The 17,031-nt window shown below is 46.4% G+C and overlaps 1 protein-coding gene across 1 annotated transcript in view; it reads right to left on the bottom strand.

The window, feature by feature from the left end:
- GPT2 (glutamic--pyruvic transaminase 2) overlaps positions 1 to 3,448 on the bottom strand; it is a 31,770-nt gene extending 28,322 nt beyond the window's left edge. Inside the window, exon 1 of the mRNA XM_044428005.1 lies at positions 2,823 to 3,448. Coding sequence (XP_044283940.1) covers positions 2,823 to 3,152 — 330 coding nt within the window. The 5' untranslated portion in view covers positions 3,153 to 3,448. The remainder of the gene's footprint in view (positions 1 to 2,822) is intronic.
- Positions 3,449 to 17,031: the final 13,583 nt, after the last annotated feature.

Raw genomic sequence — 17,031 nt, 5'->3', positions numbered from 1 at the left:
AGCTTAAATCCTTTGCCCCCCACCCCACTACTCTGAGATTAGTCCCACCTAGTTTAACTTCTTCCTAGTCAAAGGAATAAAAGATCCAAGCATCAGTGCCTGCAAATTAGCTATGGATTCTTAAGTCCTTATGGCACCTTAGAGATGAATAGATTAACTGTGTCATAAGCTGTGGCTGGAACGGACTGAAGAGCTGAACAGTTGTCTATTACCCTGTTATATAAGGCACACGGATCCTTGGTTACATCAGATTGCAAAAGAGGCAGGAGAAAAGTAAATATTATTTTATGAAATATACTATCACAATCATATGCAAGAGAATGGCACAGAAGGTGGAAGGTGGTGGTTTGTTTTTCACTGTATGTGTTTTTATGGAGTTCTGATTAAGTCTAAGAAAAGCATATGTAGAAAATATAAATGATTACATTATGAAGTTTGAAGAGTACCCGTCTAGTTTCTTTGGTTTGTTTGGGTGCTTAAAATAATGAAAGAGCAATCCTATGCATGTTTAGACAAGAAAAATGTCGTTAAAAATTCCAGCAGTGCCCAGCCTGCTGGATTAGGAGTTGCTACAGTTTTCACACTTGTATAAACATGAGTAAGACTGAACCTTACATCTCCAAAAACCATTTACTGTTCCTTCCTGAGTTCAACATGAAATGCCTGGGGGCTCATTTTTTTAAAAGCCAGAAAACATTGTTAGTGCTATAAAAGGAGGGAGGGGGGAGACAGGAAAATTATCTTTAAAATAATTACTGGGGGGAGTTTGATAACATGAATGCTCCTCGCTGATTTTAAGAAAGCTGAAGCTTTCTTTGATCATATATGGGCTTTATCTGAACAGGAAGATCTAAATGTACTTTTGGCTACATTTGGCTACATCTAGACTACAGAAAGATAGATATGTAATCAAGCCTAATTGTTTTTGGAAAAACTTTCTTCTGAATGTACAAGGTTAGGATTGCCCTGAACGAAAGAACGGACCTTAAATGTCCTAACCACGCTTGAGTGTGCAGCGCCTTAACTCACTGGGCCATGTTGTTTGGCGACTCATAAAGAGAGCCAAGGGTATGTTGCACCAATCTTCAATTCCTATGGAAGTAACAGATGCACCAAAAATTAAAAATATTTTCTTGGTGGATGGGATGGGGCACAGAAAGGTTGAAATGCACCTTGAGAGTGAGCGTTGCCCCCACTTGTTAGATTTTGAATGCATTTACACCAGAAAAACATATTTTCTCTGAAATCCTATTAATTTGCACTGAAAGCGGGCTTGTGTATTTTTTCTGCAGTGTATGATGAGTTCTAATTTGCATTTGAATAGCGCCTTGAAGTAACCACGGGAGTTCAGCAGCGCATGCAGAGGGAGCGAGGGCCTTGTGCGCTTCTCCCACTGTGTGGCCCCATATACATTGGTATCTGCCTTCTAATTAGATGTAGCAGAAGCCTGAAGACTCACAGTGCCATTTTCAAGCCTTTTAGGGCAACAGGAAAAAGAAAACAGCTGCATGGTGGAGGAGAGCAGCTGGATCTAGAGAATCAGTCCTACCTAAAGCGCTTCCATTCAGAGGAACAGGATACCGCCCTTACAGGGCATCCTTCCTAATGCTGTGCAGCAAGAAGAGGCAGGAGTCTGGCGGCATCTGTATAGACAGCACTGGGCCCCAATGCATTCATTCTGGCATTTATTTCCACTGTCACTCATATCATCAGACAGACCGTTTTACTCAGAAATCCAGGTGGAGCGTGGCGATTTGAGCGCCAGCCTGGGAGATTCAGATTCAGTCCGCTAGCACAGCCGATTTTTGGCCAGTCATTGTCTCTCAGTCCGTCCTACCTCATAGGGCTGTTGTTGAGAGGATAAAATGCGGTGGAAGAGATGTTTAAAAGCCCCCCTGGGACGGGGAGCGGCGTAATGTGATAAAAATAATGTGGTGTGCCAGTGGTAACCATGCTGAGCTGCCCCCCCCCGCAAACTTGGGGCAATTTTGCTCCAGAAGAAAAAAGGTGGGATATAAGTGCAAAGTAGTACTATGGCTGATACATTTGCGGGGCAAGAAAGAACTACACACAGTGAGGCCTGGAGAAAACCAGGAGGAGAAAGCGTCAGATCACAGCACGAAGCCATCATTCAGCGCAGCGGCCGGCGAACGCACCCCGCCCAGCGCTAGGTGAGCCAGCTAACGCCGTTCAGACTGGCCGCGACCCTGCCCCGTTGACCGCGACGGATTTCGCGCCGCCCGGCACCCCGCTCCCCCGACGCGCGGGACCACAACTCCCGGCATCCTGCTGGCTCAGGGATGCTGGGCGTTGTAGTGTGCGAGGGGGACCCCACGGGAACGGCTGGAGCGCGCGGGCCCTTCCGAGGCGCGGAGAGGAGTGCGCGCCCCATGGGGAGGCGCCGCGCCCCTCCCGCCCGCCGCCGCCGCCGCCGCCGCTGGGGCGGTTGATGCAAGAGCCCCGCGGCCGCGCCTCCTTCGCCGCCCGGCCGGCGGGCCTCCTCGCCTGCCCCAATCAAGAGCTGCCGCGGCGGAGGAGTGGCCCGGGGGCGCGGCGGGGCTGCCGGGCGGCAGCGGGCGAGCCTGGAGAGGGAAGCGCGGCGAAGCGCGGCGCGGGCCGCCGGAGCCCCGCGGCCAAGGCCCGCCGGCCGCCCCCCGCCGCCCCTCGGGCGCGCCGGGTCCGCGGCTGCAAACGGGCGTGCGCGCCTGCGCTTCCAGCGGGCTCCGCGGCTCCTTGCACCCTGCGCGAAAGAACCACACACGCCCGTTATCAGTCGTGCTCCGCACGGCCAGCCCAGGCGCCCCCCCGCCCCGCCCCGTTACCTTCCGTAGCTCCTTCTCGATCTCGCCCGCCTTCAGCACGATGGGCCCCCGCACGGCGTACTCCACCGCCTTCACCTGCGGGTTCATGGACTCCAGCGTGAGGATCTTCTCGCGGACCGGCTTCTCCTTGACCTGCACGGCGGAGGCATTGGCGGCGCTGCTCCGGCGCACCGGCACCGCCTGCAGCCGGGGGGGCCGGGCCGCGGGGCGCTGATGCGGCGCTCGCCGCGGCTCCTTGCCGGCCACCAGCGAGGCGACGAAGCGCACGGCCGCCTCTCGCCTGTCCTTGGGGTAGCCCGGGCGAGCGGCGAGCCCCGAAAAGCGATGCATGCTGCTCCGCCTCGGAGGGCCCTTCTGCACGCGGGGGAAGCGAACAAAAGGAATCAGTGCCCCCCGCGAGGTCCCCGAAGAGAGATCTCCGCTGGCGCGCAGGCGATGCGCTCGGTCCTCATGAGCAAGCCCAGGAAACGGAATGGATGCTACGAAGGCACGCTCGGCTTCGCAGGGCGAGCAACTTTAGCCGGGGAGGGAGGAGGTCGGAGCCGAATCTCCCCAGCAGGGAGACAGATCCGTGCTGATGGCTGCGCGCAGGGAGGACGCAGGCTCCCGGCCGTCTGGCACCCGTGCTCTCCTCCGAATCTGGCCTTTGCCGAGGAACCACGTCCCAGAAAAGCCCTCTCGGCTGCACATCCCCCGGACAACTTCACGCCCCCAAGTCCCCTCTTTCCACCGCCCCTCTCTGAAGGTGTAGCAGATTGCACCAGCCGAGGCAGCCCGCCGCGCTGCCTGGTGGGATTTGTAGTGCTCTCTCGCCGAAGGCTACGCCCGTCCGGCAGCGCCAGGGGGCGGGAGAGAGAACTACCACGCCCGGCATCCCCTCGTCTTAAGCGCAACTGGGGAGCCCGGGCTTGAGCGTGGGAAGCAGCGGCGGCGGCGGCGGGCGGGCTGCCGGTGAGGCGACATCACGCCACACCTCGGGTCGCGCCGAAGGGGGCTGGCTTCGGTGTTCGTTTCCTAAGACCAGACGCAGATGGCTTTGCCCGAGATGGCGCTTATTTGCCCCCCCCCCCGCCCCGCTCTGTGGCAAAACTGAAGGTGGAAGCGCGTTAGTCGCCCCCGTTGTTAAACGAGGCTCTGGCGAGGAAAGGGCATCGCGACTGCTTTGCGGCGCACGCGTACGCTTGCGCAAGGGGGCCAGCCTTGGGTGAGACTTTCCGAAACGTTTTGGGAAAGGATCGCCCTTCTCTGTCACAGCAAACGCAACGGAAAGAGCGTGTGGCACCTGAAAAGCCGAACGCGTTTATCTTGGCGGAGGCTGTCAGCCCAGGAAGCCGAGACGTCTCATGAAGCGGACACGTCCACGAAAGTTTATGCCAGAATATAGGTGGATACCTGTGAGGGTTTAGACAGACAAAACTCCTGCCACCCCTAGCGAGCCCCAGTGAGCTGGCTGAGGAATACTGAAAGTTGTAGGACTTAAAAAAAAAAAAGTTTAGGATTGCGTGCTAAATAGGTTAGTTTTAAAGGTATTTTCTAGTACTAAGTTATTTTTCAGTAGGAAAGTATATGTAGTCAGCTCCAAAGCTGGTGATTTTAAGGTTGCAGTCCTAAACTTCCAATTTTTACAAAACAAGTTGCTGTATGGAGAAGAACATTTCCAAAATCCATGCTGCTCTACTTTATTGGGCCAAAAATACCAGGTTTAATAAAGGCATTCCAGCAACATGCGTGTTCTGAGAATGTCAGAAGCCTTGGGGCTACCACGGTCTTGAAAGGCAGCTAAGAAATACATAAAATAAATAAGCATAAATTCTTGGATGTAGGCCTCATTGAATATAGAAAGAACTGCTTCTGAGTATGTGCGGGTAAAGGTTGTGCAGTAAACTGGAATCCTGGCCTACATACTAGCAGCAAACTTACTCTGAGTGCTTTGTGGATCCTTACTGTAGCCAAAAGTGCACCAGACTTAAGAAAATTGTAAGGTTTACAGACGTGCAGCAGGGGCAGGAGGAAGACCCCATGATGGTGCAGCTTGAACGGGATCTTGGGGCCAAAGTCCAGGGCGCACAGCCCAGCCAGCCCTCCGTCAGATGACCATCCAAGAGCAACATGTGACGATGAAGCAGGGTGACAGAAGCAAAACGGGCATCCTCCCATGACCATTAAGTCCAATTAGGAACGTGCAATTGGGCACGCCCAGGGTCAATCTGCAGGTCACTTCTCCATGAGTATATCCAAGTGGACTGGTTTCAAACTTGCACAGATTGTACCTGACTGGTTTCTCTTCTTGCAAAGGCTTGTCCAAGGACTTAGGCAACGGCGTTTAGCATCAAGGCTTAAGGCTAGATGGGGAAAAGCTATCGCTGTACTATGATGAGTGTTCATAACTCGGTCTGGGCTGCTACCAGCAATAAGAAAACATTGCTGAACTGTTTGCACAGTAAACTGGGTTTATTCAGCCTTGTGTTTTTCCAGTGGAGTTGCCTTTTTTGTTTTTTTTGGAAATGGAAAATAACTGGGCACTCTGTCTGATCAACTTAGACCCCCGTTTGAGAGACTTGTGCAGCAGTGCGTGTCCTTGTGACCAAACCAGAAAATATTGTAGTGATGGATTTCCATTTGCCCTGAATGGGGACTGATCCAGAGCATGTGACATGAAGGGCTGAACACGGGGTGGGATTCAGACTCTGTTATGGGATGAGTTAGTCATGATTGACTGAAGTCCTGCTGACTTTATGGGTGTACCCTAAGCACGACTGAGTCCGGATGCAGGTGTGTGAATTTCATGCTGCTCCATCTATAAAGAGTTAAGAGAATAATTAGTTAAGAGGAAGACTAGCACATGCTTGCATAGAAAAGTCCTTCCAGATGTAATTATAGGTGGCATGCAATGAGCCCACAGTTGAAGCAGTGTGTGTGTGTCTGTGTGTGTGTGTGTGTGTGTGTGTGTGTGTGTGTTTTATTAAACAGAAATTCTTTTTCTGCACTGCAAATGTTGACTGTCTAGTTATCCGGATTGCCATCTCTCTGTGTCAAGTATCCTAGTTGTTTAGAGCTTTATACACTAGTACACTTTTGAGACTCCAGAGGAAACAGTGGACCTACAAGGTCATGACCCTGCTGTGTTGAAGGGAATACAACCCCATCCGAGACCTGACAAGGAATCCCTCTCCAGGGTGCACAGTGCAATCACGTGCGTGTTTACTTACAGTGTGTTTACTTAAGAGCCAGTGTGGTGCAGTGGTTAAGAGCCTGGGACTGGGACTCAGACGATCTGGGTTCTAGTCTCCGCTCAGCCATGGAGCCCACTGGGTGACTTTGGGCCAGTCACAGACTCTCAGCCCAACCCACCTCACAGGGTTCTTGTTGTGGGGATAAGATGGAGGAGGAGAATGATGTAAGCTGCCTTGAGCCCTTTGTAGGAGAAAGGCAGGATATAAATCGAAAAATAAATATATAAATAAATAAAATAAAAAATAACTCTCATTGAGCTCAATGTGCCTTTTTCCCAGGTGAGCATCAATAGGCTTGCTGGTCTAATAATCAGTGCTACAAACCCCAGTGCTACCTGAAACTTTATTCATAAACAGGTTAAACTGGAGTAATTAGGTTTAAAGGGGATTTTCCAGATATTCTAGGATGTGTGTGCTTGTTTCTCTATAAAATAGTAGCATTGCAAGGGGCCATGAAGGCCATTAGGTTCAACCCCCTGCTGTTGCAGGACACCACGTTACACCATCCCACTCAGATGGCTGTCCAGTTTCTTTTGGAATGTCTCTAATGTGGGGGAGCCCACAACCTTTCTACTGTCGCATTGCTCTGACAGTGAGGAAACTTTTCCTGATATTATTATTACATTTTTTTTATACTGCCCATAGCCAAAGCTCTCTAGGCAGTTGACAGCAGTAATCACAGAATCATACCCTCAAGTCACCCATCCCGCTTCTGCCCAGGCCTGACCCTGCTTAGCTTCCAAGATTATGGGTTGTTGCAACTTGACTTGGTTATTCCATGTCCTACACTCTGGTATCAGTGAGAAGAGATCTTGACCTTCCTCTTTGTGACAGCCTTTGAGGTCCTTATACAGGGATATCATGTCTCCCTCAGTTTTCTCTACTCAAGGCTGAACATGCTCAGTTCTTTCAGTCTCTCCTTATAGGGCACTGTTTACAAACCTTTTGGTGCCCTCCTGTGCATCCTTTCTAATTTTTCTGCATCTTTCTTAAATCTTGGTGCCCAGAACTGGACACAGTATTCCAGATGAGGTCTGACTAGTGAGGGGTATAGGGGATCTACTACTTCTCTTGATTTGGAAGTAATACGTCTGATAATGAATCCCAAAATAGCATTTTCCCTTTTAGCAGCTGCATCACATTGTAGGCTCATGTTTAGCCTGTTGTCCACTGTTACGCCAAGATCTTTTTCCGTTCTGTTGAGCCACGTATTCCCCATCTTGTATTGATGCATTTGGTTTCTTTTTCTAGGTGGAAGACTTGGCACTTGTCCTTATTGAATCTCATTCTGTTGCTTTCAGCCCAGTGTTTATCCAGTAATCCTAGCATGGCCAGTGAAAAGATGCTACATGTCTATTCCATTTTTCCCTTTTCAATAGTTTCTTTTGGTGGAAAGAAAAAAGATGGTAGTGGTGGGAAAATACAGGAGGGTGACAGATGAAAAATGCCGTATTTTGGACCCATCAGAAAGTTCCAGGAATGAGGTAATGCAATTGCATAACAGAAGACTGAAAGCAACCAGTTCTTGTTTACTGCAGCCAGTTTTAGGATACGAACTTGGTGACGCAAGACACTGTTGTCATCCATTAACAAAAAGCTGCCTGCATTATCTTGCCTTGCTCAGTAGGTTGAGCTTTTCTTATATTTCATCAGTACTGTTCGCAGGCGGCACTGTGTCCTTTGCAAAACTCTGATGCAAATCATGAGTTCCCTTGTTTTGAAATTTAAGTAATTGTGGAATGCTACACAAGGAGCTTGCTTGTGTCGAGTTCAGTAAAGAAACATTTGACCTTTTAAACATCTGCCTTCTTTATAGCCGTCATTCTCCCCCCACTGTTGTAGATCCCTGGAGTTCAGAAGCTTGAAGATATGTATTTATTCATTTATTTAAGGTTTTAGAATGCTGTCCCAATTAATAAAACAGTCTCTGGATGGCTTACAGAGAGTGAACCAAAAAAAACCCCCAACCCATAACAATGACAACACACATCTTAAAAAAAAGTACACTGCATCTAAAATAATAATAATAACAAGGGTAAAACCAGTTAATTATTAAAATACTGGGAAAATAAAGAAAATAAAAAATATGTAGCACTAGCTCTGTGTGATTCTGAGAACAATGGATCTATTAAGAGACATGATCGATAGAATGTTGCATTATTGCTTAATACTTGTTTAGGTTGGCAGTGTGATACATAAGTGAGCGTGCCAGTCATCACAGAATTGACGTTGCTCTCGTAGCTTTGCTGACGGACTGGGGAGATGGGGCAGGCGTTGAATAGAACATCCTGGAACATACAGAGGTTTGGCACACATTTCTTTAGCACCTAACAGGAACCGCACTGGTCAGACGAGGTTCTGCCACCCTATCCCAGTAAGTGCGTTGAACCTGTAGCCTTCAAAGGAAGAAGCTTTTCCTGGAGTTCAGTCCCACGGGCTGAATTCAGTGTGAAACTTATTGAAGTCCTAATCATCATTTCAGTGGTTCTGCTCTAAGTAGGACTAATGTGGATACAGCCATTGGGTGTTTTTTACCTTTTGGGGGTTGCAACTCTCCAATCAGGCTGAACCAGCATGCCTAATGGTCAGGGGAAATGGAGGCTGTAGTTCAAAACATCTGGAAAGGACTTGGTTAGGCAAAGCTGGGAGAGAGAGAATGGAGCATCACTGGGAACAAGCAACAGACTGGTTAGCAGAAGTGCGGTTGGGGGGGTGGGGCTGGTGTAAGATGAGAACCACAGTTTGTGTTTGAAGATGCCAGGTCTGCCTGAATGGATTCTGCTGCAATTTGAGCACACTATTTGACTTTTCAGCATCCCTCTTTCATATGCAAAATATGTGTAAAAGGGATTTTTTCTGCTTTTGAATGTTAAGCAGATGGAGGAGGAAATGAATGCAATTAGAAACAACACAGACCACTAGAGAAAACTTGGCAGTGTATTTATACTATTTAGTAGGCCTTAATGCAGGTTGATTTATCTAAATATATTTTTTTCAATGTATATTACAAAATAGAACACCTATTTTAAAATGAATGTGTAACTTGATCTATAACCCAAACAATATTGATGAAACAAGGTTTAATAGTTTGTCTTATTTTTAAAGCTATAATCCTACGTATTCTTCTCTCAGAGCAAGATTTAGCCAACGTAGGGTTGGGCTGCAAGTTTTATTTCCATTTGGGTCTTTGCTTCCCCAGAGTTAATGTAGGTATTAGAAGAAATTTAATATGATGAAATAGTTCTTGAGTTATGGGTTTTTGGAAATTCCTATAGGGAATGGACTGACGGTCTTGGGGGAGGGTCAGAGCTCCAGCCTTGGAGGTGGGATTCATATCTCTGATCCCTCCCCTTCTCTCAGCCAGTGGGAAACAACTGCAACACTTTCTTTTCCAAAGTTGGAAAAGTGACCTCAGAGAGGGATTAAATATTTCTGGGAAGAAATTGGAGTTGCCAGGGTAAGAGGTATCCCTAAACTATTCCAACCCCTTTCCCACCTGCTCCAAGACACTGTTGCTAGACCGCCAAGAAGAGGAAGAGGAAGCGAATGCATAGCAAAAATGCAGATCAGGAGGAACAGGGAGCCAAAGATCCTCTCTGGCTTTCTTCCTACTCTGCACTGAGTGCCGGTAATCCTCCAAAGTTGAGGATAAGATCACACCCTTAAGAACATTCCAGGGCTCTTGGAACTAATGTCCAAAGAGTTCTCTTTCGTTGAATCTCATGTTGATTTGGGAGTTGAACTGCCATTTTTCTTGTTTGCACAATTTAGTTGAATGTTTTTGGCGGCAACCCCAGTTTAGTACATTTCTTTATCCATAGGACAGGCAGGAAGGATGCTCAGCTAGCATGCTGTAGCTTGTCCCCAGAATGCCAGAAGGGCACCCTGGATGCATGTTAAAAGAAGGAAGAAAGAGGGTACTGTGGGAGCAGTCAGTTAATTATGTCAGTCAGTGGGTGTGTAGCACACTTATTAAAAGTTACGAGTTGCAAGATCTCTGGACTGAATCTCGGCTTTGGCTGGGAGTTCGCTATGTGACTTAACGTAAGCCATATCTCTCACGTATACACCCATGTCCCTGCTTCTGAACAAGGCAGGGCTAATTCTAAAATGCACATTTTGCAATGGGACCAAGCACTTGCCCAGTCAAAAACATGTATTAACTCATGTACATAACAACTATTTATAGCTATACTACAGTAGCGCATAGCAGGACTAATCAAAGAAGACTATGTAATTTGCCGCGCAGCCTCTTTCTTCTCATACGATTCCAATCCCATCAACATTCCTGCCCTTTTTTAAACAATGATCGTACTGTCAGCATCTGGGACTGGGCGGGATGAACGTCGTTGCCTGGAGGCCACTGAGAAAATCCCTTCCAATTACATGGGACCTGGTAGCTGTGTCAATAGGCACACTGACATCCCATTGCGTGACCGGCTTGCATGACACGGCACCCCATCGCGGGTGACAAGCCACAGTGGCCGTCGTGTCATGCAAACCGGGTCCAGCTTGCTTGGGGGTACCAAGCCATCCCAGCGACCCATGGTTTGTTACTGGGGTTCTTTGACTTACGGTGGGTGGTAGTGTGGCTTGAGCCTGGGGGACGGCTCCCGTCATGGCTTGCAGGAAGTAGGCAGCAAGCTTCTCTGCAAGAGCTGCAAAAGCCCCAGGGCCAGCGGTCTCTCGGATGCCTAGCTGCCTCTAGAGCAATGCCCTGTGCCAGAATGGCAAGGCCGTTGGGCTTTTCCCTCCTTTCCCCTCTTTTTCCTTTTGTTAGTGAAAAGTAATCTGCAGTATGGCCTCTAGTGGCAGCCCCTTCAAACTGCCCAGGCAGCTTATTGGAGGGACTGACGCTGGTTCTTTTCATTTTGTTGTAAGCCATCCAAGACGTTCTGTAGGGGACAGGATAGAAAAGAAAGAATACATCAACACATTAATAAAGAAATACATAATGATTTCTTTGTGTGCAGAGAGGACACTTGAGTAAGGGAGCTTTACAGCTAATGGGGTGGGGTAAAAATCTAATCTAATCTTGTGTATATTGCCACAAAGGGGGTGATCTCGTGGCTGCCCCTTTAATGAGCAAAGATCATTCACAGCTTCAGTTCCTTTTGACAGCTCAGTCCATGATGGGGATGCTGTATCATCTGAACCCAGCCAATCTCAACCATTCTTTGTCAAGCATCTTCATTTTTCTTTCTCTTATTTTTCTGTACTTCTTTCTTTTATTCTCTTACTTTCTCTAATCTACTCGTCCCTCTTTACTATCTTTAGTTTTTTCCAGTAGAAATTTTAAAGATGCTCATGCATTGGGGATGGGAAGCTTGACTGAGTTGTTGCGTAGCTGAAAACAAAGCAAAGAGTAATTCCTGAACAGAGGGATAATTATGCTGTAAGTAGTATTCAATATCCTTTCACACAGGTGTTTTCGAATACCTGGAGTTTAGTTCAGTGATGAAGTAGTTAACTTTTATGGTAGTCTCCATGTTCCCAGTTTGCTCTCAGACATCAATAGTCTGCTCTAGGAGCATGTTCAGCAGTAAACACATCTCTCTCTTCTGTACTGTGACTCATAGGAAGCCCCTGAAAGGAAATGCATCATAAAATTATAATAATTCCTTATGCTGTAGCTGTGGCTGGAGTTGTGTTTCTGTTTCTTTTCTTCCCTGTCTGATATGGAGAGAGCTATGCAATTATTCTGACAAAAATAAGAAAGGCTCTGTGGTATTTATTTATTCATGACAACATTTATAGGCTGCCTTTTGTCATAAAAACGGGTGCTTACAATAAAATCAATATAATAACATCATTGCAAAATATATAGCAATTCTCTAAACTTCAATAATTAAGAAGATTCATTTTAATAATTGGTGTCTAGGAATGCCCAGATGATTAGATAAATTTCAACCAACTGGCAGAATATCTGCATTAGAGGTGCTTGTTGGACCTCAAAGAGGAGTATGGAAGCCACCATGAAAACGCATGTCCTTCAAATTGCTATAATATGTAGGTGTGTTCAAGGCATGATTAAGAGGGTGTTGTCTAACTTCCTCAGTGAATAACTGCTCTGTACAGGAGTAAACTGCTGACCACCAAGCTGTTCAGAGCTTTATACATCAGCTCAGCAACCAAACCATAAACTCTTAAAGTCAATATCACACCGGACTTTTCAGACACAGTCTATAAACAACTATAAACTGAATGGATATAGCAGAGCCACATGCATACAACAGATAATTAATGGGAAGGGACAATAGTTGTTGGCATTATCCATCCTGCAAACTTTGACCATCTTATTGGTTTCTAAAAAGTAACTAGGATGAAAAGATGAAAAAGCAAGATGCTGATGCTGAACGGTGAGCCACGAGATTGGGTGGAAGATCAGGAAAGGATGGAAGCATAAGGAAGCTATTCAAAACACTCCCTGTAAAGAATGGACATTATTTTGGTGGCTAAGGTAGGCAGTCCAAATCAGGTCTCACCAGCTATTAAATATAATTAAACAGTTTATAATGCAATGTCCTTTAATGGCTTCTAAAGTCTCTCCCTGAAAGTAAGTACTATGCTTATCATCACTGCCAGAGTGGCTGATTTCATAGCGCACTGCCTGTCGTTAAAGACAGCATTGCAAATACCACTCAGTAATATTTTTGGCAGGTCTCTGAGATGCCTGCAGCAATAATCTTCAATGTAATTTCCCCCACCCTCTGCCTTCACTCTCTTCCTTTCATTATGAAATCAGCGTGTGGGGATGTGTGCAAAAAGAATGAGGAGGGTGGAATCAAAAGCTATGATTTTGCTAAACACAGAATAATTCGGAACCGTAAATTAGGCTATTCACATCCAAGGGTGGAGTTATTTCAATGCCAGGTTTACTAAAGTTGACCTTCAACATGGATAAGATTGGACCGACGTGTTTTCATCATACAAAGTTTGAACAGACATTGTGTGGCAAGAGCTAAAACATGTGATTTGCTAATGTGCAGCTCCATATTTTGGAGGAACCTGGGACAGGGCGGCCTCAATAGGACAGCCCCCTTGGTGAGTCTACCTTCTCACTGCCATTGTCTCCAGAGGCTGCTGCCCTTCGACCTCCCTTTTTGTAGTTAGGGCTGCTTGCTTGAGAATGCAGTATACAAGTGGAAGATGTACGACACCTTCAGGTCCATGGTCCATGGCTTAGCCGTGCAAGTGCGGATGAAGAATAGCCATTGTAACATCAAGTGTTTAAAAAAGGGAATCAAGGGGGATCAAGAATTGGTTGAAAGCAGTATTAAAAATAGGATTACTAAGTATGTTAAATGATAACCCCTGTTGAAAAAAAAATCAACATGGCTTCTGCAAAGGAAAGTCCTCTTTCCCTAACTGGAGAGCCCGTGTGGTTACAGTGTGGGTTGAGGACCTGAATCTGCATTCTAGCCTGCACTGAGCCATGGCGCTGACTGAGTGATTTGGGGTTGGTCACAGACTCTCAGACTAACCTACCTTGCAGGATTGTTGTTGTGAGGATAAAACAGAGCTAAATAAGCCTACATGGATTCCTTCCAAGAGGGGGAAAAAGTGGCATATACATGCAGTGAAATAGTTAGAAAAGAATGAGAACCTCAAAGGGTATGTTGAGAGACGGAATACACACATGGTGATCCAGCAGACATTTTGGACTTCCAAGAAGCCTTTGACAGATTCCCTCACCAAAGACTTTTGAGCCAACTTAGCAGCCATGCAAAAAGAGGAGAGGTTCTCTTATGGATCAATAGCCAGTTAAAGAACAAAAGCGGAAAGCATGAATAAAGGGTAACATCTCCCAATGGAAGGATGTAAATAGTGGGCTCCCACACAGATCCAGATGGCCAGTGCTTCTCAGCTGATTCATAAATGATCTGGAATCAGAGTGAACAGTAAACTGGCTGAGGTGGTTGTCACCAAATTATTTAGAGTGGTTAAATCAAAATGGGATGGTGAGGACCTCCGCAAGGAACCCTCCACAGCAAAACGCAGCTGTACAAGCATGTTGTGATTGTAATGAGAAGAAGCAAGTTCGGGGAGCTCTCTTCAGGGCCCTGCTGGGATATGGATTCTCAGTGGGTGGTTGACCGTACCTACACTTGATGCTGCCGTATTTATAGGATTTATAGAAGTTGTTTAACAAATAAGCAAAAATTAAGGTGAAATTGAGGGAGGATGTGTCATGAGGAATAAATACGAGACATAGCAAACATAAGTTTATAATCCCCTTTATGGGTGCTTTGCAGTTTGCACTTCCGTCTGTTTACAGGTCTTGTGGGAAATGTGGTGATGATGAATTCTGAATTCTTTGCTCAGCTACATTAACTGGGTGGTCTGCTTGTTTTATAAAAACAACCGGGTGCCTCAGGATTTTATCAAGATCTATCCATGTTCCTAGTCTCTGTCCTAAAATTCAAAGTGTCTCGTAATTCTCTTTGTTCTTGTGATCACCGCATGCAGTTTTCTAAAGCAGTCAGCTGTGAAAGTAGTTAATGTGCAAAAGTCTTTGTCCTCAAAAACACCCAGTAGTTGTTTTAGAGACGAATCATCAGGAAGACAGATCTGGGGGGGGCGGGGGAGATTTGTAAAGAAAGACATGCTCTTGCAGAAATCCAGTACATCCTACCTGCATGTAGGACGAAGTACTTTGGGAGCAGCACAAAGGAGACAAGATTAAGCTTGCTTTAATTGGGTAGATTGGGCAGCTTTTCTATTTTAAGTGAAGGAATTCACAATTGCTAGCATTTACCCACATCATTTCTATGCTCTATGCGGGAGCAAGAAAGTGTGAAGGTAGCACACACTGAGCGAAACAATGCCTGCTCGAATCTTTTCACACACATGATGAAATGTGTACCTGTGAGAAATACCTTAAAAATCCCCTGGTAAGCCAGAGAAATATCCCATTTCTCAGCAACTGACATTGGGAGACTTACTTCTAAGTAAACATACATGGGATGTTTATTTACCATAATGCCTAAATTGGGCTATTGTATCATGAGTCCTTGGAGGGCCTGTACTATGTGAATCAATTATGATGTCTTGTGTGGGTATAATCCTCTGTAGAAATCAAAAATAGTTTCTATAACATCTTTTCCTGGTGCTGTGGGCTTGCATTCCACAATAGCTCTGTGAAGCAGTGGGAGTGAATTAAAACATTTTCTGAAGCGTGGGGTGAGCATCTGCCTCTGAATACATCAGATCATACTCTGCATTTGAGAAAGGTTAACCCATAAGATTTAAATCTCATGGATCTGTGTTTGGTGTACCTCCAAATTAATAGCTTCCCTTTTCTTTCATGCTCTGAAGACACTTATATGGGAGGAATGGTCCTTCTATTATTCTTGCCAGTGCTACAGATTTTATGTAGCCATTTATTTCAGAAGGAATAAATGGAATAAGTAGAACCAACAATAGTAGGAATTAGTTTAAGGTTTAGTCACCCCTTATTATACTTAAACTATCCTACTATAACCTCAGTCATGATGATGAATATAAAAGTGTACTTCACCCCCTCTACCCTGCCCATCTCCTTTCAATGTATCTTCATATGTTTATGTAAGGATCGCAAAACTAGTAGTAAAACCAGTGAGGTTTCTCCAAAGGGAGCATGTTCCTCTTGTTGTTGGAATTTCAGTCACGGTGCCTGAAATTTAATCCTTAAGTACATTGCTCTCTCTCTGTGTTACCTGCTCCTTCTCCATAGGTTTGCAGGTAGAGGCTGGATAGTGAAGGTGTTCCTCTCAGTGATAATTGCATGCCGGGACTGTGGAAACCTTAATCCTGGGCTCAGACAACATGACACGCCATAGTGGCACAGAGAAACCATGGAATAAACCATTGTTTCTAATCATGGGTTCTAAATTTACCATGGAGAAATACCGCAAGTGGATTCAGACAACAGAACAGACCAATAATGGTAAAAGACCATCACGGCTTGCTATGCTGTCTGAACCCAGCCAATGAGTGAGCGGGGTGTTTTATTCTAAGGTCCACCTATGTCTGAAGCCAGTTTTAGGAGAATTGCATGCAGGGGAATCCATGCAGAAACTGGAAATCCAGAATGTTGGAAACAAGGCAATATTCCTTTTTGGGATGAAGTATTTCACTGCAGGGTCTCATTTGATTATTGCAAGGCAAGGCACAACCTGCATGATGGACAGGGGGGAAAAAAGCCTTAAATGCCCAATATTCCCCAGCTAGCAAGGCTGGTTGATGGATGTTCAGCGTTGTTGGACTTAATGGGTTTATATCCCACTTTATTCCTCCTTCAAGGAACCCAAGCTGGCTTAAGCAGTCCTTCTCTCCATCATTCCCATCTGGATATGCAGAGACTCGTAGCCTTAAACTGCAATCTTGTACACAGTTTTTATGGAAGAAGTGATGCCCCATCAGACTCAATATATTAGGTCTCATGGGACTCTATGGGACTGACTTCTGATAAATAAGCCTAAGGTTCCACTGTTAGCTGAAGATGTGGGCTAATAGGGGAACAATGACAGGGGCAGGCTTGCGCAGGAAGGAAAAGCGGCGTGACTGTATGCTGTCTCATCTATACCCACGCCTTCTTTGTCAATATTGCCTAAGGATGCAGTGTGCGCCCCCTCCACTGTTTCAATGACTGTCCAAGTACGATCCCTTGGAACACAATGAATAATAATTTGCTTTTTTAAACAGAAGCCGAATATTAAAGGAGCACAACTCGAATAATGAATGGGGATCCACAGCCCCCGACTCGCATCTCGTCCCTGACATGTCGGCTTCCCGCCTTTTTCTCCCCGTCGGCGAACGCCCCCTCCCCCGCCCCCCGCCCAACCGTCACTGAGGCGCTCCCCCCTCCCCAACCCTTCTTTCATATCTACCCAGCCAATCCCCGCACGAAACGCCTCTTTCGTCACGGATTGGCCCCGCCCCGCTCCCGCTCCCTGTGGCTGGCGAGAGAGGGGTGTGGCTTGGCAGCGGAGATG

The sequence above is a fragment of the Varanus komodoensis genome, unplaced genomic scaffold, assembly GCF_004798865.1.
Source record: "Varanus komodoensis strain SLA01 unplaced genomic scaffold, ASM479886v1 scaffold19, whole genome shotgun sequence".
Lineage (NCBI taxonomy): Eukaryota > Metazoa > Chordata > Lepidosauria > Squamata > Varanidae > Varanus > Varanus komodoensis.
This window is presented reverse-complemented; position numbering and strand designations above follow the sequence as displayed.